The 21,988-nt window shown below is 51.0% G+C and overlaps 9 protein-coding genes across 9 annotated transcripts; 4 read left to right on the top strand and 5 right to left on the bottom strand.

Moving 5' to 3' along the window:
• Positions 1-2,457: 2,457 nt before the first annotated feature.
• BO86DRAFT_398431 (uncharacterized protein) lies at positions 2,458-2,764 on the bottom strand (the record flags this gene model as incomplete). The annotated part of the gene is made up of 3 exons (XM_025673554.1): positions 2,458-2,517; positions 2,575-2,598; positions 2,654-2,764. 3 exons carry the CDS (start codon positions 2,762-2,764, stop codon positions 2,458-2,460), a joined length of 195 nt encoding a protein of 64 aa, XP_025528957.1.
• Positions 2,765-3,335: 571 nt separating this feature from the next.
• BO86DRAFT_408902 (uncharacterized protein) lies at positions 3,336-4,289 on the bottom strand. Its single transcript, XM_025674375.1, has 2 exons — positions 3,613-4,289; positions 3,336-3,556 (listed from the first exon to the last, which is right to left on the bottom strand). Exons 1-2 carry the CDS (start codon positions 3,820-3,822, stop codon positions 3,518-3,520), a joined length of 249 nt encoding a protein of 82 aa, XP_025528956.1. The 5' UTR covers positions 3,823-4,289; the 3' UTR covers positions 3,336-3,517.
• A 1,063-nt stretch (positions 4,290-5,352) lies between these two features.
• BO86DRAFT_59959 (CocE/NonD family hydrolase) lies at positions 5,353-7,519 on the top strand. The gene is made up of 3 exons (XM_025677496.1): positions 5,353-5,755; positions 5,806-5,929; positions 5,995-7,519. The coding sequence occupies exons 1-3, from the start codon at positions 5,453-5,455 to the stop codon at positions 7,275-7,277; spliced, it is 1,710 nt and encodes a 569-aa protein (XP_025528955.1). The 5' UTR covers positions 5,353-5,452; the 3' UTR covers positions 7,278-7,519.
• Positions 7,520-8,049: 530 nt separating this feature from the next.
• Positions 8,050-11,435, top strand: BO86DRAFT_336398 (putative anaphase-promoting complex subunit Apc5). Its single transcript, XM_025668912.1, has 7 exons — positions 8,050-9,256; positions 9,309-9,402; positions 9,458-9,869; positions 9,918-10,041; positions 10,091-10,197; positions 10,262-10,398; positions 10,467-11,435. Exons 1-7 carry the CDS (start codon positions 8,542-8,544, stop codon positions 11,215-11,217), a joined length of 2,340 nt encoding a protein of 779 aa, XP_025528954.1. The 5' UTR covers positions 8,050-8,541; the 3' UTR covers positions 11,218-11,435.
• Positions 11,236-12,621, bottom strand: BO86DRAFT_388267 (cytochrome c oxidase subunit VIa). The gene is made up of 5 exons (XM_025671812.1): positions 12,364-12,621; positions 12,222-12,246; positions 11,957-12,116; positions 11,880-11,887; positions 11,236-11,737 (listed from the first exon to the last, which is right to left on the bottom strand). Exons 1-5 carry the CDS (start codon positions 12,536-12,538, stop codon positions 11,692-11,694), a joined length of 414 nt encoding a protein of 137 aa, XP_025528953.1. The 5' UTR covers positions 12,539-12,621; the 3' UTR covers positions 11,236-11,691.
• A 249-nt stretch (positions 12,622-12,870) lies between these two features.
• On the top strand, positions 12,871-15,301 carry BO86DRAFT_336394 (DNA-(apurinic or apyrimidinic site) lyase APN2). The gene is made up of 6 exons (XM_025668911.1): positions 12,871-12,980; positions 13,062-13,074; positions 13,128-13,173; positions 13,228-13,360; positions 13,413-14,122; positions 14,180-15,301. The coding sequence occupies exons 1-6, from the start codon at positions 12,953-12,955 to the stop codon at positions 15,113-15,115; spliced, it is 1,866 nt and encodes a 621-aa protein (XP_025528952.1). The 5' UTR covers positions 12,871-12,952; the 3' UTR covers positions 15,116-15,301.
• Positions 15,302-15,914: 613 nt separating this feature from the next.
• BO86DRAFT_59900 (uncharacterized protein) lies at positions 15,915-16,334 on the bottom strand. The gene has a single exon (XM_025677495.1). The coding sequence runs from the start codon at positions 16,264-16,266 to the stop codon at positions 16,027-16,029; it is 240 nt and encodes a 79-aa protein (XP_025528951.1). The 5' UTR covers positions 16,267-16,334; the 3' UTR covers positions 15,915-16,026.
• A 1-nt stretch (position 16,335) lies between these two features.
• On the bottom strand, positions 16,336-17,447 carry BO86DRAFT_427351 (HMG-box domain-containing protein; the record flags this gene model as incomplete). The annotated part of the gene is made up of 3 exons (XM_025675551.1): positions 16,336-16,882; positions 16,935-17,209; positions 17,269-17,447. 3 exons carry the CDS (start codon positions 17,445-17,447, stop codon positions 16,380-16,382), a joined length of 957 nt encoding a protein of 318 aa, XP_025528950.1. The 3' UTR covers positions 16,336-16,379.
• A 545-nt stretch (positions 17,448-17,992) lies between these two features.
• MAT1-2-4 (putative mating locus protein) lies at positions 17,993-18,822 on the top strand (the record flags this gene model as incomplete). The annotated part of the gene is made up of 3 exons (XM_025667287.1): positions 17,993-18,483; positions 18,532-18,710; positions 18,761-18,822. Coding segments are annotated over 3 exons (732 nt in total), but the record flags the coding sequence as incomplete, so codon positions are not given.
• Between the last annotated feature and the right edge of the window lie 3,166 nt (positions 18,823-21,988).

Here is a 21,988-nt window from a genome sequence, read left to right as displayed (position 1 = left end):
GGACGAGTCGAATGCCTTTGCTTCAAGAATATAGCACATGTTACATCTGACCTTCGTCTTGAGCCACAATCATAGTAAGTCCTGACGCATATCCTGCACATATGTCTTAATCCTTGGTCATGCGGTCAGCCTAGACTGGGGTGGCAACCATTGGCCAAAATTCCCAGAGCAGTATCAAGCACGACTGACATCACAAGACAAGCAGCTTTGCAATTTTGCGATCACTTGCAGACCCTCGAGACGATTCTATCTCTCCTCTGTCGCAGGATCTCCTTGCCTTTTGGAGAAGTAGATGAGCATGAAATGAGGTCGCCACGAAAGGACGGCAAGCCTGCAATCCCACGGCCAAAAATATGCTTCCCTTTCTCCCTGCGACATCCAGCCCATACAGTGCAGCCTCACCCTTCCACGGTCGTTTTCGATCTTCAGATTTATGGATCTATGACTTGACAAGGGTAGGAGATGCAACATTTCGGACATTTCTTTACCACTTGCTCATCGGCAATTCGGACCGTACTTCCTACCGTTTGTTTGCCCTTCCGAGTCCATGATCGCAACGCGTGAGTCTATGGTTGAACTGTATAAGGCTGGCACAAGGAATTGAGACTGGTTATGTCACTCAAATCAATTTTGGAAATATACGAACGACTGCCGTCGCTCATGGTGGTTTATGACTCGCTGTTGGGTCATCAGATGGCATGATTCTCGTCTACATTTGTGACTCAAAGAGGTGAAGACCTGGAGGCTTCAATCACGGAGAGACTCACTCTCCTCTGTCCCAATGACAATGACACTTGTTTGATCTGCAGCGATCTGCAGCGATCGCATACGATTCAGGATCTAGATCGCATGGCGAGTGGTTTCGCGACAACGGAAGCCCTAGATCGATATGTGGATATGTTTGCCCAAGCTTTCGCGTTCGCCGAGTAGCCAGAAACCTGTACTAAGCAGCCACAGGGAACTAGAAAGGGTTTCAAGCTTACGGAAGCACGCGGCGCGAAGTTGGAAGCTGGCAAGCCGGATCGAGTTCGTGAGAAATATGATATGTCTGGTCGCCGTCAGTCGTGGTGGTCTATGATCTTCTAGTTCTTCGAAGTTCTCGCTAGTGTAACTGGAAGTCAGTGATTTTGGTTAGCCATAGGTTCGAGGACGACAGCCATGGTGAGCTCAGCTAAGCGGTGACTCTCGTCGCCTCAGACCCCGATACGACTCTCGGGGCTCAAAAGTCCAGAGATCGTCCATGGACTTTCGTCTTGGTGTGCTTGTGCATTTCATGGCGCGGGAAAGCGTATGGTGCTATCAGACGCAGAACGCTACTGAAAGGAAGGAAGATGCGTTAGTACCATGCATTGAATACCAAGATCGGGGGCATTGCTTTTTGCCAACAGAGCTCACGACTCGCTAGTGCGGATCATCCCAGTTGCATCATTTTCCCCACACCATCTGATGCAAGGCTACTGGCTGAGGGCTTTGTGTACTTTCGTGAGCTCCGCTCTGGGAGGTCAAACTGTCCCCTCTTTCGTTTTGATTCCAGAAAAGGCGATCTGGTAGTGCTCGGAAGGCAATCTGTCCGAATTTGGGGCCATGCGTGGTTCAGCACCACCACAAGCGTGAGTATTGTTTCCATGCGTGCTGGCTCGGGTGACTCTGCGCTACTGGCCTTCAGTGTTGCAATGGATTCTCTTGAAGTATAAGCCAGTCTTCGGGGGATTAATTGAGCCATGCCATCACTGAGCTTTAGTGATATTGGGCACAAAGGGGCTAACAAGTAATATCAATATTAAGAAAAGCGGTTTTCCAGGTTCTCAATTTGCAAGTGCCCAATCTTAGTAATTCTAACTTGGAGAAGCCAGTCGCAAGAAGCTTCAACAATTTCTGCTCCGATTGTGATGGTCCCGGTGATTTTGTAGGCGTTCATTCACCATGGACGACTCTTTCAGCTGATGGAGAATGATGTGACACGATGAGATACAGAAAAGCGAATATTCTTGGGGGCCTTTCGCCCTCCTAGGCGAGCTGCGAGAGCTCAACGAGGATTCTGAAATAGCTTATGTGACCAGTGAGCATGAAATCTTCGTAGGAAGCGTGGACTGAGACATGCTATACCGCCGGTGTAGGGATGGGTTGTGGCCAGCCGGGCCATCTGGTAATGGGCTCCAAACAATGTTTGGAATCTGGATCATCTATAATGACCCAGCACATTGCTGGATTCGAATATAAGATTTGATAGGATTAATACTATGGCCTCTCACAACAATGCTAGCAGGATCTGGTCATCTCGCTACCGCATGTCCCTTGAGTTTATCGGCCTCGCGATGCAGCCTTTCCGAATCTCCATCAAAACGCCAACAGAGGGGCGCTTAGGAAGATAGAGTATAACGGACAGTTCACGGAATCGAGAAATCAAAAGCACAGTAATAGAACTGACAGGGAGAGACTCACTGGTGGTCACGCCAACTACTGACCTTCCGGCGTGTTCTGTGGCGGGATAGGTCTTTCTTCGAAGCAATCATAACACTGTATTCTAATATCAGTGTCACAGCTGTTCCCCAGACCATGCTGGTAATGACGTACCTGCCACGACGACCTAGTCGAGCGCTATACGTGGAGCGGCGTTCTTGCTCGGGAAGTGGCTAAGGACCAAACCCAGCACCCTCTGGCCGAAGGAGGCCCAAGCGAAGTCGGATTCGTCCTTCAGCTGCCATCGTGTTGCGTCGGCGAGGGTCTTGCCGTCCTTGAAAATATCATAAAAGAGGTAGTCCATCGTTTAGTCCGTGGTGAGCTCGTCCAAGGAAACAAAGAACGAAGAGGAAGACAGAGAGTAGCATTTATAGACTTCTCGTTCTATGTCTAGTGAGCCATGTGTCGTAGGAATGCATAGATGCATAGTTGAGTGGTAGGTCGTCGAAGGATTGTCGAGGCTGGTCTCGGCCTCCCCGTATAAGTTACTCGTAACGGTCACGCGTTATGTATAACAATGAACGAGGATCATCGCCAAAATTCAGTAAGCCTACCCAGCTTAGATGCCGTGTTCAATCCCGGAAGCAGGGCTGTACGCCGAAAGCAACAGCCGGCAGCTATACACAGGGTGGCTATTCTACGGGGTGACAAGTGGAGTGAGTATCTCTTCCAGTTCTCTCGCTTCCAGACTGCTTAGCGGAATCCACGGAGCTTGTAAGTCTCCGCTTACACATCAATTTACCTTTCCTTCGACTGTTTAGATTTGATTGGGCCATGGCTATGTCCAAAGAGCTGAAGTAAGTGGATAAGAGGAATGGTTGATATTAGCGAGAAGGAGCGTGATGCAGATCTTTCTAATTTTACCTGGAGTAATAGCAACATATTGCACATATAGGTAAATTAACAAGCATGAAAGCTAGGGTCGCTGCGTGGAACAGCGCGTGTTCAGTGTGTCTATCACGCGGAAAGTGAGGGAGTAATTGGCAACGGATCCACAACGTGTGAGAGGCAAGTGGAATCTTCACTTGGTTACTATCTGCAAGAAGCTAGTAGCTAGCTAAAGATCTAGCATTTTTGGCTGGCGCCTAGGATCGAACTATGAAAGTTTAGGTCAGTCCAGAGAGCTCGTTTCCACTTGGTTCTGTTACTCACACGGGTGTTGGTCCCGATATCATTTATCAACCCTTCGATCCCAAATACAACAAAGCTCTTGCTCTGGTCGAGCTCATCTTGCGTGCTCTCATATAAAACCTTTTGCGCCTTGCGGACGGCAGTCACTGAAGCGCGACCCCTGAGCAAGATCTTGTAAACGAGGTGGAAAGTTGGCATGCTCGAGCCGCCAAAGTAGGCAGCCAAGTCCATGCCTTCGGGCTGTATGCCGATGTTCACCGACAGGCCCCAAATTTCGGATGCTGCATGGGCCTCAAGGGCAGCGAAAAGTTTAGGGGACAATGACCGCTCGAGTTGTGCTTCACCTCCCGATTCGGACGAGCCGGACAACCATAGCGTCGCCACGACTTTATTTCCTTCCTTGGGAAATTGGCCGTTCTCATGATTCAGGCCTCACGTCCGGAGAGGCAGCGACGTTTCGCGGGCCATGATAGGAAGTGGTGCTTCCATATCGCTGAAGTTCAGGCCGTCGGGGCCGATCTTCATCTTGACGTGAAGACACTCTTGAGATGCGCCCAGTCCCGAAAATACAGCTCGGTAATGTCATCCCGGCCAACGCATCCGATCGCCCACCAAAGGCACCGTCGAATAGGTGAATCTGGATGTATTTGCTGTTTTACATAGATCTATAAATGTTTTTAGTTTGATGAACCTCACGGAGCCAGTGGCGGGAGGAGAAGATGAAGCACAAATCAGACAACTCACTGTGGCTTGATATCAGGATTTTCCGGTGCATCTGAGATCGCCCCATGGACTTGGAAATGATGGCCCAGAAACTCCTTCCGTGTCAGATCTGGCTTGCGCCGGATTGCCACGATCTGCTTGATGAAGTTTTCATTGGCAGACAATTTCCCAGGATTGTGTTGGAGTTGAGGTACGAGGTAAGGTAAGGTAGCGTCTCCGTGAGACAGCTGTAGGTGCAACGGATAAATAGGTATGAGATATATAGCAATTCTGCAAGTTTTCACACTACGAATTGTGCATTGGTCCTTAACCCCGCCGCCATTCACCTCACTGCCACGCATGTGTAACTACCAGTACTACATAGTATGTACTGTACTGCAGTTACGATAACCCCTTCAGCGAGGCTGGTGGGGTGGGGTTCGCGGGGTGAGTGGGGGGTGGGGGGAAGTGCCTAGTGCACAGTACACTGTGTACTGTACTCGTACAACATGTGGCGCTTCGGGAGATCTGCCTACCGGTACCCGTAACTATACCGTATATCCTCTCTTCCGCCAGAGATCAATCTCTGCTTGAGATATATTCTTACTTTTTTGGAATGCCTAAAAGTTCGGTGTACTAGGAGAAAGAATGAGACATCTCGTACTGTAACCGAAAGGATATCGATACAGCGTCACTGGAACAGCAGAACAACAAACAGCTTGAGGTCGAGAGCAGAGACTCTGGCATGATACTCACCCCCGCTGTTTGGATATCTTCTACATCGTACATCGCCATGCCCCTGGTATGGTGGAGCATACTACCGGCAACTCGATCCAGCGCGCCGGCGCATCCAGTCGGACGGCCTGAAGAAACTTCCTCCCCGTTGGGATTCTTGGGGAAAATTCATAATCTTAGTAGCATGATCCTCACCCCGCCGGGCGAGTGGGCCTGGCCTTGAATGCACTCATAGCAGATCCCGACCCATCAGCCAGCCGATCGCATCCGATACTTGACTCAATCCAGCATCAAATGATAGCAGCCCCAAGTAGCATAGAAGACCTATAAGTACCATCCTAGGGTCTCTAGTCTAACTCACCAAGCCATCAGAGTCCCTATTGCACGTGAACAACACTCAATCTTGACCTCTTTCACACACAAAATGGCTTCTGCCCGTTCGAAATATCAAACCACTACTTCCGATGTCGAGGGCTATACTCGTACCAAACATATCTATATCCCCATGCGGGATGGGGTGGAGTTGTGCGCTGACCTCTTCCTACCTTTCGCCGCCTCGAAGGAAGGGAAACAGGTCCCCGTGATCGGTAGCATGGGTCCTTATGGCAAGGACATCCATGCGTCCACATTCGGACTCCCTAAGACCCCGATTTACGCGGAAATGTACAAGCACATTAAGCCACTGGGCCCAGATGCTGCGTTTGAGCTGTGCGAGCCAACGATTTGGGTAGGTGGACAAATTTAACACTCCAATCGGTTTCTAACTGTTGTGCGCAGTGTCGAGAATACGGCTATGCTCTGCTCCGGGTTGATGTGAGAGGCGTTGGAGGTAGTCAAGGAAAACTCGATCCCTTTGGCCTTGAGCGCTCTGAGAAGATCCAGGCCGATGCAGAGGGACAAGGTAATCCAGCCAAGCGATATCTCTTGACTCTTTATTGATAAATTAGGACTGATTTGTCTTGCCAGATCTCTATGATGTCGTGGAATGGGCTGCCGTCCAACCCTGGTGTACAGGGAAAGTAGCTTTCTCCGGCATCAGCTACTTCGGCATGGTTGGCTACTGGGCTGCCATGCAGAGACCCCCGCATCTTGCCTGTGTCATGTCCTACGAGTCCGCATGCAGTTTGTATCAAGCGGCTCGACGAGGTGGAATCTACAGCAACAACTTCCAGTCCCACTGGTATCACAACATTGTGGTTCCCTACCAGAGTGGGAGGCAGGACGGCACTCTCACCGAAGAACAGTTGGCCGCCAACCGTGTGGACTATCCCAAGCTGCTCACCCAGACAGAATACCCCACCGAGGGTGCGTGGGCGGTGTTGGAGAAGGTCCGCAAGTTGTCGGATATCGAAGTACCATTCTACTCCGCGGGCAATTGGACTGATCCTGAGCTTCATCTACCCGGCAACATTCGCGCTTTCAACGGTATCTCATCCCAGCATAAATGGCTGGAAATGCATACTGGAAACCATCTGGGCGCGTTCTATGAGCCAGAGCACATTGAGCTGCAGAAGAAATTTTTGGACCACTTCCTCTTCGGCAAGAAGTCGAATGGCATGCTCGATATTCCTCGCATCCGCTTGCTTCAGCACCACGGTACGGAGACTCTCTATCGCGAAAACGAGGTGTCTTTCCCGCCCGCAGACGCTGAGGATGTTGCTTTCTACCTCGCACCAGAGAAGAAGTTGACCTTGACCCTACCACCTGGCAGCAAGGAGCCCTTGGCCTATGCTGGATTCAAAGAGTCTCTCAAATTCTCCCTGGATTTCCCATTCTCGGAATCTTTTGAGCTTTTGGGATCCCCTTTCCTCGAGCTCGAAGTGTCTACACAAGCCAAAGACCTGGATCTCTTCATTTACCTGCGGGCTGTAGACGTTGACGGCAACGTGATCGTACTTCATGGAAACCACGGCGAGCCGATGGACACCTTTGCCCGAGGATATTTCCGTCTTTCGCACCGCGATGAGGTCGCCAAAGACTTCTTGAAGGAAAGGGTCCTTGCCCAAAAGCCAACGGCACCCTCTGAAGTTACACAAGGGAAGGTCTACTCGGTTCTCGTTCCTCTATATCCGGCGGCATTTCTGTTTGACCCGAACCAGAGGCTCGAGCTCGAGATCGGTTCCGTCAACACCCCTAGCACCATTTCTCCGATGCGTCACGAAGGTGGTGATAGACTTCCGGAACGGTTTGAGGGCGAGAACGTCATCTTCTCCCACGGGAAGCTGGTTCTACCCCGGGTGCGGCGGTGAGTTGGATGCTCTTTATGGAGGGGCTCGGGATTATGTTTCGCTAGGAATCTAGCGGGATCGCGGTCCGAAAAACATCCATGTAGGATAGGGATCGGTTGTATATGAGTATGAGTCCAGTATCAATAACCAGAATGGGTTGCGAGATTTGTAGGAAGAGCCCTCAGGTTCCTCATTCCAGACTAGTCTGCGCTTGTTATTCTTTTACAGACAACCTTATTTGTAACTGTTAACCGGCGCTTAGATTGAAAGACCTGAAACCACCTTGGGTTTCCGAGAAACAATTGTCTATGACACTGAGTACCCGAGCTTTGATGTCTCCACATCCGATTATTGCCCGTCCGTAATGTGTAGAGATCTCTGGCTAGCGACAGACGGTGCGGAGCAAAACTGGATATATTCAGCTCGGCTTGACACGTTGTAGTTTCAGCGAAACAGATAAAGTTACCAGAAAACGCTATTTCTGAGCATTTGTGTACAATTCCTTCTAGCTGATGATGACAGACACCAATAGATACTTTAGTGAATAGTTACCTGTCCTCAGTGTGGCATGGGCCTCAGCTCCTTGTCGAATCAATCGCTTTATGGTGAGATCCCTAACGAGATTGATGTAATGTTTTCCACTCCTGAGAAGATAGGAATAAGTTCCTAAGTTCAAGGTTGATGACTCGGCTTTCTTCATTGCAGTTGATAGTCATGTGACCTCACGTGATGTGGTTCGTGGGAAAACAAATGGTCGGTACAACAAGTTTACAACCAGTTGAAGATAGGAAGGACTCAAGGTACCGACTGAGAAAGAGGGTTTCCGGTCGATTCATTGACAGTCCAGAACAAACAACAATCCTGGCAACGACCCCATGATATAAAGCGGACGCACCCAACCTAGCTGGCGTTCCAGAATAACATTGAAGGCGAGCCACACCCTGTGGCCGTCTGTACTAGGCCTTCCTCTGCAGCTAAACATATCCACTCCTCCCCTTCTACACCCCCACTTCTCTTCCCTCTATTGTTTACCGCGGTGCAACATCTTCGCGTTTTCATTGAAACCTCCAGTAGACGATCGGGCTACTGAACAAGCAGGGAAGTGGGCTTGCAATCATTCAATTCGCCCGCCGACTCATTTGCTTCGCATCGGACGACACGATCTACTTCGCGCTGGCTGCAAGCTGCAAGCTGCAAGACACTCGAGCGTTCTGTTCTGTTGAGCCGGCCTGTGCCTGCGGAAACCATCAGGTCCACTGTATACAATGTGCAGATAAGAATCACAATGAGCCGTTATCTCACCCCTTCCAAAGTGGCACTTCTGTGCTTGATCTCCATCTATGTAGATGGCGTTGTCCCTAACTCTTCAGCAATCCATGTGCTCTCATTCCTGGTCTCATGCCTGAGTCCCCTGGACCGGGAGGCGCCCCCCTCCACGGTGAAGAAAGACACACGAAGCTCGGTGTCGATTACAGACCTTGAAGAATCCCTGCTCGGTCACGCGTCTTCCGTCCCCGGTCGCTCGATATGGGATCTGTTCCTGAAGAAGATCTGGTCCGTCGACTCCTGCGATGCGCTGGAGGTGTTTTTTGGTGAGATCTCCGACCTCTTAGTCAAAACCAGAGACGAGCAGATTCGAGATCGCGATGCCGGTTTGGCTCCCGATACGAGCTCGACCAAACTCTCTCGGTGCTCGCCCCTTGGGGCATTCGTCCGGAGATCCCAGTTGGAATTCACCCGACTACAATTCCACGACTCAGTCAAGCTCTGGAAGGGGTTTGTGAGATACAGGTTGCCGACTTACCGCTCATGGGCGCGCAAAAACCCAGCTGGATCGCAGGCTCCGGTCGACATTAATCTGCTAGAGCTTGGCTTGGATACGACAAGCCATCTTTCGCAAGTGGCCTACGGCCATATTGATGACGATTCGGAAGATCACAAGTACGTCAGCACGAAAGATGTGGAGCGGCTCCTGGAATTCCAGATCAATGAGTTACAAAGTATTATCACCGCCTTTCTGCTCGTTCGGTTCTCGCTGCTGACGCGCTTCAGGCTTGGGTGGGAGAGTCCCAGATGAGATGAAAGCACAGCTAGAGCGCATCATGGCATCGGGTGTGACGGTGCCGAACTTGATACACTATCTAAGGTAAGTTTGCTATGTATCCCATGCCTATGAGCACTGGGAATTGACGGGGTCGTAGGTTTCTCGATGCCTGGAGGGCGGGCGACTATCCCTCGTCCTTCGACAATCTCCATCGCTACTTCGACTACACCATGCACAGCCGTGACAGAAGCTCCTATCAGTACGCATTGTTGAATCTTGCCATCCTGCAGGCTGACTATGGGTGCCATGGAGAGGCTGTGTCAGCCATGCAGGAAGCAGTCTCGATTGCGCGTGAATCGCATGACATGAATTGCCTCAACTTCTGCATGAGCTGGCTCTATCATTTTGGCAAAGCTTTCCCCGAGCAGATGAAAGATATACAGAACACCGGAATGCTGGGCAATGAGAAAGAAGGCCTTTCGTTCCTGAAGGCGAAGGCCAAAGAAACAGAGATGTGGAGTCTGCTAAGCACCACATTGTTGAGTGAAGCGAAACTCGAGCTGCAACATGTATGTGGTCTTTCTCGACCGTCCAGGTGGTTTACTGACAATGCCTAGGGGGAGAGCCTTGCCGCGTCCATGGAAAACATAATCCGCGCTTCACACTTGAATGTCACGAAGAATCTGATGAACTCAGTGGGCCCACAGCTTCTACTTCAAGCATCGCTCTTTGGGAGAATAGGTTCTGTTCCCCAACGAAAGACTTGTGAGCCTTACTGACAATCCAGCAGGAATCACCCATCTATCTTGGTTGAGCAGCGAAATCTTCCGTGAATGCTATGCGAGCAGAGCACCATTTGAAGATTATCTCAAGAGCACATTTCGCAGTTGCCAGCTTGTATGTTGAGTCCCCCCCCTCCACTCCTCATTACGGCAGTTTCGCTAATGATCACCACCCAAAGCTCGCACAACAAGGTCGCTACAAGGACATATCCACCCGCATGGACCAGGTCACGCCCGAAAAGCTTCGATCCCTAAAAGCGAACCAATACTGGACGTTCTTCACCGGTGTGCTGCAGCTAAAGCGACATATCTACCGGTATGCCTTTTCTTCTGACAAATATCTCTTGTAGAAAGAACCCAAACAGTCTACTAACATCCTTGCAGCGACAATAAGGTAGCCGCCGAGCATCTTCTCTCCCAACTGCAAGCGATCCAGCTCCCAGACACCGACATCTCCCTCCTCCTGTCCTTCCTAGCGATCGACTTCCGCATCCGTCAGGGCCACTACGCGCGCGCGCTCGAGCTCGTCGAATCGACCGCCCAATCGATCCACCAGGACAACTTCGACATCTTCAGCCAGGTCAAGCTCCTCTGCCTCAAGGCACGCATTCTCGAGAAGTCGGGCCACCCGCAGCGCGGCTTCTCCCTCGCCATGCGCGCCGCCAGCATCGCACACCGGTCGCGCCTCCTGCCCAGCCTGTGGGAGTCCATCTGTGTGCTGGGCGGGGTGCTCCTCAGCCTGCGCGAGTTCGACGCCGTCGCCGCCATGCTAGAGAGCATCATGCCGCAGATCCTGGAGGCGGACGATTGCGACCTCGCCGCCCAGGCGTATTCGCTGCTCGTGGACGCCAACATGGGCGTGGCCGGGTCCCTTTGGAGTCAGAGTCAGGGGCAGCAGGGGCAGGGGCAGGCCCAGTCGCCCCTCAAGAAGGAATACTTGAACCGCGCGCTCGGATACCTGGACTGTGCCTATGAGCAGTACGAGGAGCTCGAGGACATCAGGGGGCAATGTGAGATGATGGCGAAGAAGGCGACCGTCATGCATCTGACGGGGGATCCGGTGCTGGCCAACGACTACGCGGCCAAATACCTCGACCTTAAGAAGCAGCGGCGTCTTGAGTCGGCGGATGTGTAGGCTATGATGCTGTCGCTCTCTTGTGCATATGTACCGAGTATAGCAGACCACGGTTTTCCAAGGGAACTGGTGGTGCTTCCTCTGTCTCCTTTCATGTCTACTTAAAAACGAGTCTACATCATATTTCAGACGGTAGATCTTACGATAGGACCATACGAATACCGACGAAGCACTTATGCCAGGCGAAATCAAATCTCGCGCGATGGGGACTTGATTTTCCACCCGAACTGACAAAAGCGCAGTACAATAGGAAAATTGAAAATTGAAGCAGCATTGTGTGTGTGACTCGCTCTCTGTCTCTCTCTTTATCTCTCTGATTTCATCCCATCCATCATCCCTCCCCTCTCCTAGAGTTGCTTTACATTTTGCATGTTCCGCAATAAATGTACATTTGTCCCTTCAGTATCCGGTCTTCCTCGTAAACATAGTTCCAAGAAGGAAGCCGATAAGTCCGTCATTTGACCACTGGACCATTTAGGTGGCCTTGTCCTTGTTGTGGTAGTTGACGCTGGAGTTCCAGCTGTAGATCATCAAAGTTAGCCATCCGACCTGCGATCAAGGAAAGACGCACTTCCGTCGTTCCCAGCGTGCTGTACGGCGGGGGCAGCAGCCGGGCGCGAGTGATTGCGGTGGTGTTGAAGCAAGAAGAGTCGGGAACTTACAAGATGGTCTGTTATGAATGAAGCAATTAGTCACCGTTGCTCAGCTTTGCATGGATTCTCGGGAGAAGGTTACTCACCTTGTCACCGTCACCCCAGGGGAAGTTCTTGACCCGGATGTTCTGGTAGGGGTACTCGGTGCGCTCCTCGAGAGGAGGCATGTGGTCCCAGTGCTCCCAGTGCTCCTCCCAGAGGTTGTAGGCGTTGAGACCGCCGAGGATCACGATGGGGACGACGGCGCTGGAGTTTTGTGTAAGTAGAAAGACTTGGGTCGGTTTGGGCGGGATTGATCCGGGAAGCAATCCCAGGAATGGGGTCAATTGCTGCCATAGGGACGAAACGTACTAGATGGAGAGCTTGCGCCAGAGGTCTGGTGGAACATCGGAACCCCGTTGAGTTAGCATGCAGGTTCAGATTGGGTAGAGCATTGAGATGGCAAGTCAACGGGACCCAATTGGGGCCAACTCTTTTGGGAGGGGTTACGCACCACTGGTGGCAGCAGCGTGGTGCTTGACGGCCTCTCTCTCGCGGTTGAACTCGTTGTCGACAGCCCAGGAGGGGAGCTTGGACTCGGTGTGGTTGAGGCGGCGCTGGACGGCGGAGCGGACCGGCGCAGCACGCAGCTGCTGGGGCAGGCGAAGAAGGCTGCGCTGAGCGTACATGGTTGGGTCTTGGTGGTGGTGGACAATGACAATCGGGAGTGTCAGTGGTAGCAAGTAGTGTTGGTGTGGAACAACGTACGACGTCTTTGACGGTGGGAATCTCAGCGGATGTCGGCCCTGCCGGCTTAACGAACCAAAAGCCGCTTAGCGTCCCCGTGATTCGCTGGCTTCGGCCACAGGCAGTGCGCCATTATGTCAGCAGCATTGCATCCCTCGACCGTTGACCGCCCCGTGATGTCACAGTCACGTGTCCGTCCCATGCTTTCTCGAAACTCCGGAGTTAACGTTGACTGGTTGCTGCTTGATCCATGCGTCTGGATCGCCGGGGCGGCGAGATCATCGAGATACCTCAAGGTTTTCCCACTTTTGCTTCCGGTGGGTAACTTATGCGTCGATTAGATCAGTAGAGACGGGATGGGGCTTCGTATTACCACATGGAACGGTGAGTGCGGAACAACAACCATAATGACATGATGGACAACATAGACCGGGGCCAAATCATGTACTAATTCGTCTCTCGCAGTCAATGGCATCCGGTGGGTGAGCTATGCGTCGTAGCTGCAAATGGCTGGTCACTGACGCGACGCAGAAATCCATTCTCCTACGAACCATGGAGAGGCAAGCGTACCTTCGATGTATGTCGATCCCTTCGGTCTTCTCGCGCATCAGATTCGCACTAACATGATTAGGCGATGTTTGACATCCTCGAGGCAGACATCGTAGTCTTCCAGGAAACAAAGATCCAACGGAAGGACCTGCGCGATGACATGATTTTGGTCCCGGGATGGGATTGCTATTTCAGCTTGCCCAAGGTGAAGAAGGGTAAGTCTTATGCGCATGAGTTTGGCTGTTGGCTCTGACTGACCGGCTTCAGGCTACTCTGGAGTGGTCGTTTACACTCGCAATGCGACCTGTGCCCCGATCCGTGCGGAGGAAGGGCTTACGGGTATCCTTTGTCCACCGAACTCCTCGGTCTCCTTTCGCGACCTTCCGGAGGACCAGCAAATTGGCGGCTATCCGACTTTGGAGCAACTCAGTGGCCTCGAGGTCGATCCTGCTACCCTGGACTCGGAAGGGCGTTGTGTCATTCTCGAATTCCCTGCTTTCGTGTTGCTGGGCATATACTCACCGGCAACCCGGGACGAAACTCGTGACTCATTCCGTCACGACTTCATCGACCTGATGGATGCCCGCGTTCGCAATCTCGTCGCGATGGGAAAGCGAGTGTTTGTCACGGGTGATCTGAATATCTCGAGGAGAGAGATCGATGCAGCGCATGCGGCCGAGGCGATTAGGAAGGGAACCATGACCGAGGATGAATGGATCTCGATGCATGCTCGACGCGTTTTCAACCAGTGGTTTGTGGATGGCAAAGTCATTGGTGAGCGCGACGAAGGAAGAGAGAAGCCCGTGCTCCTTGATATCTGCCGGTCATTCCATCCTGACCGCAAGGGGATGTATACCTGTTGGGAGCAGAGAATCAATGCCCGCCCAGGCAATTATGGCGCAAGAATTGATTACGTCCTCTGCAGTTTGGAAATGCAAGATTGGTTCTGCGATTCCAACATTCAGGAAGGGCTTATGGTAGGTTCTGTCTATCAAGGGATGAACGCGAATCGTGGCTGACAGCAGACGATGCAGGGATCGGACCATTGTCCTGTCTACGCCGTTATGAAGGACAGCATCATGTTCGAAGGAGAAGAGACGAATGTTCGCGACATCATGAATCCGGCAGGTGTTTTCAAGAACGGCGAGCGTCGGCAAGAGTACACAACAAAGTTACTGTTGCCCACTTCTGGGCGTCTAATCCCAGAGTTTGATAAGCGAAGAAGCATCAAGGATATGTTCATGCGAAAACCCACTAAATCATCCCAAAGCTCCCAAACCAGATCCCCCCCAGATCCTCGGCCAACGGTAGTGCAAAAGGCAGCAGCGCTGTCTGCTTCCGAGTCAAATCCCAACGAAACGGTCAGTGGTGCCAACGGCGAAAGTAGGGGCACAGTACGCAAGCGATCGGACAAACCTGAATCCCCCATCAAGCGATCGAAAAGCATGAATGCTCCCGCACCTGCGCCGACTAGCTCTGGGCAGAAAACGTTGAAAGGGTTCTTCAAGCCCAAAAGTGCCCCCACGAATTCTAGCGACGATTGTTCCACCAAGGATGCTGAGCTTGCTATCTCTCAACCGTCGAATTCTTCATCCACAACAACTGGCCCAACCGCGTCCTCGCAACTTGAGGAACAGGAGGTCGTGGACGCTGTGATCAAAACATCTGCAGAAGAAGCCGACAGTCGCAATTCATCCAGTGTCTTTACCCCCGAGGAAGACGACGCTGTTTTTGACCCGATCGTCAGCAAAGAAGACTGGTCCAAGCTGTTCACGAAAAAAAGAGCTCCCTTGTGCGAAGGCCATCAGGATCCATGCATCAGCTTGACGACGAAAAAGCCTGGACCGAATTGTGGACGAGCGTTTTGGATATGTTCGAGGCCTCTGGGGCCGAGCGGCAACAAGGAGAAGGGAACGCAATGGCGATGCCCGACATTCATCTGGGCAAGCGATTGGAATTCGTCATCGTAGCTGTGGACAATTGCTCATCTCATCTCAGCCCAAAATTGTCTTTTGCTTGGAACGGTTGATGGAAATGATACCCCCCTTTTGAGTTTGATTCTCGAGTGCGACATCGAAGGTTGATATCTGGATTGGCGGCCTTTTGCTCCGTTATGGGTAGTTGTTCATTAGAGAATCTAGTAATAAACTATTTCGACGACATAATCAGCACATCTTATCAGTAACAACTGTTAGCAATACTTGTAACCTACCAACTAGCCTTTCGGCTTCATCATCATAGCTACCAAGCCCAGCCACCACCCCGCCATCATCTTTTGTCTGTTAGGTAGCAGCCTAAAGTTGAAATCCAAATCCACAGCGGAGACGCTTTGGCAGGTGATCCTTGATGAAACAAATGACCCCGGACCCGCATGGTGTATCCACTTGCGCGCATGAAAGGTGGAGGACTGGTGTTATTGTATGAAAGGAATCACTCTGCGGTTTCCAGCCGCGTGGGGCTATTGTCAGCAGTGCTATTCGGTGCTGGATCCAGCTCTCCCAGAAGATAGCTTTTTCTGGACGTGTTACTCTCAGAACAAGAGGTAGTGCGAGTTGCCTGCAATGAAAGAGATTCTCAGAATACAACTACTCGCAACCATAGTGAGAGAATACAGCTATTCGCAACCATGGTGAGCGAATTTACTATTTGCAACTACAAGAGCGAATACAAGCAAGCAAAGTCTACGTGAACAATACACATGCGCAGGAAGTTTAATTTGTTAGTCCAAACCACCATATGTCAGATTTCTAAGATGATCCTATGCAGCTTGTTTGTACTTTCCGTAGACTTCGATGCACTTTATGCTCTCTCAGTCGGACTGGATGCATGATAACAGATAAACATGGAATACATTCTTTGCGCAACCCGTCCCTCAACCATATCATGCTAAACTCTCAGAAAGATCCAGAACATCGGGGCTGGTGGAAGGTACAGTCTTGTTTGATCTGGGAAGAATGAGAAATACAGAATTTGAAAATAGCAAGGAAAATGTTAGAGATAACAAAAGGGTGCAGTCAGTCGGAAGACTTGTCCTCGGTCCGTCGTCCCTCCCTCTCGTTTGTCTCCTCCTCTGTCTCTCGTCCCCGATCGTGTAGAATGCAGCGAGTGCACCAAGCATCATCAGGGAGCTTGAGCAGCCTGGACCAGTGTGGAGGCCAGCTCCAGACCGTTCCCAGCCGCCCTCTCCTCCGACGTCGCGAGAGCATCATCACCACTTTCGATCGACGCCTCGCTTCAGTAGATGTCCGCCAGGAAGTCCGACAGCTCGAAAGGCTCGCCAGCAAGTCTCTCGTTCATGCCGAAGTTCGCCGAGGCAAAGATCATGGCGCGCTGGTTTTCGCTCTCAACCTCCGCGATGAGATTGTCGAGCTCAGCGGCGCTGAAGCGGTAGGGCCCGTCCATCATGGCGGACTCGTCGGAACCCACGACACTTTCGAGATCCGCGAGATGGTGGTTCGGGGTCTCGGGATCAGCGCTGGTTGTGGAAAGGGTGGTGTCAGGGATAGAGCTGCCGACTTCAGATTCGGTGCTTGTCGCAGCCGGGGTGCGAGTCCGCTTGGTGGGCTTGGATTCGGGACGAGACGAGCCACGTCTTTTTTTCTCGGATGGTTTGCGTGGAGTGTACTGATAGTCGGGGTGATCTTCGGCATGCTTGCGTTTAGTCTCCTCGGCCAGTTTTCTCCACTCGGCCTTCACCTCTTCAGGTTCAGCCTTCCACTGCTTTCCCAGCAAGATGGCTATCAAAGTCAGCTCACAGTACTTCAACATAGTGAAAGTGTAGAAACTTACAAATTTCATTGTTGGTGAGCGCTGGGTTGCTTTCTTTCACCTTTGGATGATGGTTTTGACGATATAGGATGAACGCGTTCGGGGGACGAGGGATCTTGTTAGGTTTCACAGGTATGGCCTGGATAGTAATAGATGCAGCCTCAATCTCAGTTGCTGGCTCCTTGATTGGAGCAGCAAGAGCTACCGCAGTTCCCGAAAACGCAGGAGTTTGCAGAATGCGAAGTGCATTGATGGATTCGTCGAGAAAAGCAACCGTTGGGGTCCCGATAAGCATACTTTTGAATCGTAATGTAAGCACACATGAAAAGAACCACCTATGTTGGAAGCAACTCACCTCAGACGAGTCTTGATCTTGTCAACGTTCCTCTGACCAATGACATCCACCACGTTAAGTGGAAGTAGCACCTCATTGTTCGTGTTTCTGAGATGGCGCAAGGCATCCTGCCAAAGCAGCTCAGTGATATTGTCGGTGCGCTCAACAGGAGCTCTCATGGCTAGAGGAGGGGTACTCATCTTGACCGATGAGATCAAAGCTGATGAGTTCTGAAGGTGGTAGAAGAATGATCAAGCTCAGTTGTGTGTGATATCGAGGATGTGGAGGAAGTTAAGAGTGGGTTGGTGTAGGAAAGAAAGAGAGAAGGATCTTGGAGACGGAGGAAGACGAGGAGATATATGTACCTCACAAAACCTATTCAACACCAAAAACGTATCTGAATAAGAAATTTGCAGAACTGGACATAGTGAATGATATCAAGTTCAAGATATAGTGGGGTGGTCTAGGAGCTTCTTTGTTTTACAAACAAGCGGGGGGTATCCATATATTCACAAGAACACGGATTTTTGAACAACAGTAGGGAGTTTCACATCTAGTCATTTTTCTACAGGAAAATTATTAAAGCCCCTCCAATTCCTGTCTTCTTGACTTGACAACTTTCTGTCTCTTCATCCTCCACATTTCCTCAACTGTTCCTCCACCATCAGTCTCTCTTCTTCAACCTCATCAAAACTTACACCATTCCAAGTTCCTGTTATCCTCAGTGTCGACAAAAAGAACAACCATGGCTGTAGAGACTAAAGTTCTACTCCGTGTCATCGATGAACTCCGGGCCGATGCCAGTCTTGACTATCAGACTCGGCAGCGAGCTGCATACATTTCTGCCTCCTTTTCCGTCCATGCCAACAAGTTCAGACTCATGGCGCAGGCTGCCGCTCTGGACGCTGGCGAATTCGAGATTCCCTCCCCACATCTGATCCATAATCCGGACGAAAACACGAAGACACTTGTCCAGCTGCATGGCAAGAACCTGCAAGCGGTCATGTCTGAATATGATGTGAAACCTGGTATTGGGGATTTCGAAGGCCATCCAGTCAACCTCTTCGGCATGCTCGATGGCGACATCGATACCATTCTTGAGGGGGAGAAACTGGCTAAGTTTCATCGGGCTCTCTTGAGAGCTGAAAACAACGCAAACAATGATCTGACCAGGGCGACCAAGAAGTATGGCTACCACTACATCTTCAGAGTCGGCCTTTCACACTACTATTTGGCGTAAGTTGGCATGCTAGTACATTAGGTATAAGCTAAACAGTTGATTAGGAAAACCATCGCGGAGCATGTCAACTTCTGGAAGACCGATGACCGTGGGGTGGCATACGGCGCCCAGACACAGGCGTTGTGCTACCGAGCTATGGAGAGAAGAATCTGCTTGAACGGTAATGAGAAGAGCTTCATAGTTCGCATGACCAAAAGCCGTCCGGAAGATGCTCGCCGTTTCTGTGAGTGCTCAAGAAAAGGGTTGGAGCATATCATACTGACTTTTTCTCAGGGTCTTTCTTGGAGCACCAACGAGCGGCGTATACTATCATGAGAGGCTGCATTGCGCTTCTGGAGCACTTCAAAGCTACCTCAATGGATGAGGACCACACGCAGTAATGGCGCTTCTGGGATTCGGAATCTGCTGTGATCACGACTTCAAGTTTCAAGGCGAAATATCGATGATGAATGTCCACCGTTGAGAGCCTTGCTGCAATGAGGTTTCTCATACATACTACAAGAGCATTTATTTCTTTTCTTCCCGAAGATCATGGAGAACATCGACTGATAAAAACTCGGCTGCATCTCGCTGCTTCAAATAAGGATTGAGCCCGATTGAGGGACTAATCAGACTGGCCTATTGTCTCGATGGAGAATTCTTTATTGTTGTCTTTTTATTTTCCTAGACTGTGATGTTTGTTTTTGTTTAATCAGAATGACATACACTCGAGATAAAAACTCAAAGCCAGAGCATTCTAGCTCATTGCACATGTCGAGAGTTACACCGCAAGGCAGACAGTAGTGTGCAATGCGACCTAGTTCGGAAATCGATCGCCTGCCTAATAGTGGATTAGAACCAATAGAAATTGTCGCGCATTCGCATAGCTAGAAAAAGAGTATCTGATGCTATCCTTGTTATTTGTTATTCTAATGATGTGATGGCAGAGGTTGACGGCGAATCTGACAAATGTTTTGGTAAAAATCGACATATTACATCTAACTTTTTTATTCAAAGCTGTAGAGATGCAGCTGGGGCAACAAAGAAAAAGCCTTGAACGACCCCCACCTGCTCTGAAGTGCAGAAGTCTCCCCAGTCCCAGCTCATCCTTGCTCTTCCTCGCTAACGAGAGAGAGTCACTTTCTGAAGATCACGATGTGCTGAGCAGAACAAAGAAGCGCCAACTAGCTATTGTGTGGATAATGCGGGGAGTACCAAAGATTGCAGTCCGGTCAACCGCTGGGCTTTGGTACGGTCTAGAGGAGTCGAATCCGGAGCCGCATTTTTGTTTTGGGACCGTACACAAAGCAAACGGCGGTGGCAGTAATCATCGGACCCATGGCACAAGACCGGAGGCTCGTGCGTGATGGTATGGAAGCTTTGGAGCCATGCGTTGCGGATCGCAGCAAACACTGAGCCTGAGACTTTTCGCAAGCCTGCCACTGCGAAGAACACGTCGGGTGGCTTGCAGGCCAGACTAACCTTCAATAGTTCTTCCCTGGTCGCCATCATCCCTGTCGAAGTTGTTCGCAACGCCAAAGGACTTTCTCCACTCTCATGCAGGACCCGGAATCCCCTCGACAGGGGGACACAACTTGGCTCTGGCAGTGGTTGCATGGGTCGAAATCAATTCGGGAGCCAATCGAGCGCGGCCAGCAGGGCGACACACGAGTCATAGGCCAGGAGGGCGGCTGTCAAGGGAGGCTTGGCCGCAAAGACTCTACTACAAAGAAGGGACCCCATCCTTTTGTCTGCCGTGACATGTCCATCTTATTTCTGACTGGGGAACCGACTTTTGAGAGCTGGGGTCCGTCCTGTTATATGGTTCTCGGTTTCGCATATTCGGGTTAGGGGCTGGCGCAGAAGGGAGGAGGAGATATCTTTGACAACGGTGGATAGTAGTCAGCCGGCTGCTTCGGTGCCAAATCGAAATTCAGACGCACTCGCAAGGGGTTCTCTCGTGAGGCACGTTCATCAGCAAGTCTTGGATCTCAGGCGAAGTAGACTTCGCTAATGCAGTCTAGGCTGAATTCAACTCTGCAGGAACCTATGGGATCAAACCATACAGCCCAAGACAGGTATGTCTTATCATGCTGTGGGGGTCTAGACCTGCTGGATCTTTCACAAGGACGTACGCACAAGTTTCTCCTGATGAGTTATGATTTGTTGCGAGAGCTAGTTTTTGGCGCGCAGGGAGAGATTGAAGGCGCCGTCTGTTGTGTCTGTTGGTCTTCTGCGTGGGCTCTTGAACGCTTACTTGGGTTCTTGGCCGCGGAATCGCATTTCCGGGCCAGGGTTTGGTGGGCCCTTTGTCTCCACCCCCAGAGTCGGTAGCTCTACCGATACCTGATTGCACACTACCTGGGGAGGAACTGTAGTGGGCTCACAGCCTACGAAGCTACTATGATTGAGTCTCTGGGATATCAGAGGCATGATTGCGTTGATTGATACAATGTTATGCGTGTCTCGCAAAATTGTGACTACAGCCAGCAATGGGAGCTCACAGCTCGGTTGCGGATGACCCATCCAGAAAATAGCATGCTATGGCTGGGTGATCTTGTCTAAGTCAACTACAAGATATTGGGGTACGTTGTTTCAGGTCATGTTCCCTACTGTTGAACTCAAACTAACACCAGAGCATATTACAGACCGAGCAACGAGCTGTCCAGAAACTATTCAGCACCACCGTTAACTCGTCAACCTTGGCAGAGCCAACATGTCTGCAACAGAGCCACTCAGTTCCTTCAAACGCATCATCCCATATCGACGGCCACGAGTCATAAGGGCGCGAAAACTGACTTTGTCGTTTGTTGTGACGATGTCTCTGTCGCCTGAGACATCTGCAGAAGTACCATGCCCAGCCAGCCGCGTACCGCTGTCCTCCAGACAACGATTAGGGGAACTGTTCGAGACGGCGACAACCGCTTGATTACCATGATTCTGATTGCGCGTGGGTATACTTTGGGGGCAGGGAAGGCTTTACGCGGTAGCGATGAGCGGACGTTGATGGTGATATTGTTGACCATCGGGCGATGGACCCGATCGTTGGGGAGCTGGGTCGAAGGTTGGGCGGTTCCAGCATCTGACGGGCTTTGCTCCCTGAGATTGTGTCTCAGAAGGAAGAAACAGTTGGGATACTGCTGTGCTGGGAAGGAAGCCAGCACTTTGACACTCGAGAAGCCGTCGATGGAGATGGTGGCCTACAGTCGCTGTCGAGGAAGCAAATCAGTCTGCATTAGCAAGCTCGTCCATAGCAATAAAGTAAGTCAGCATGTATGATAAAAGAGTATCGAGAACAGGAGAATAAAATCAGCCATGAAAGCTCCACCTTTGCGCATCCAAGGCGAAGCGCAGGCAGCCTCCCCAGGGTGATACGGGTCTTGTTCGAGTCGTCGATTCTAGCAACAAACTGCGTCGTGTCGCTCAATGTACACTTCTTTCTCTGCAGCAATGTGGTCATGACTTGGAGAACGAACCAGCGAATTTGGCATAGCTGTGTCGAAGACATCTTCGTGACTGCGC

This window comes from Aspergillus japonicus (genome assembly GCF_003184785.1).
Source record: "Aspergillus japonicus CBS 114.51 unplaced genomic scaffold BO86scaffold_16, whole genome shotgun sequence".
In the NCBI taxonomy this organism is placed as follows: domain Eukaryota; kingdom Fungi; phylum Ascomycota; class Eurotiomycetes; order Eurotiales; family Aspergillaceae; genus Aspergillus; species Aspergillus japonicus.
Note: the sequence above shows the minus strand (reverse complement) of the source record. Positions and strands in the feature narration are given on the sequence as shown.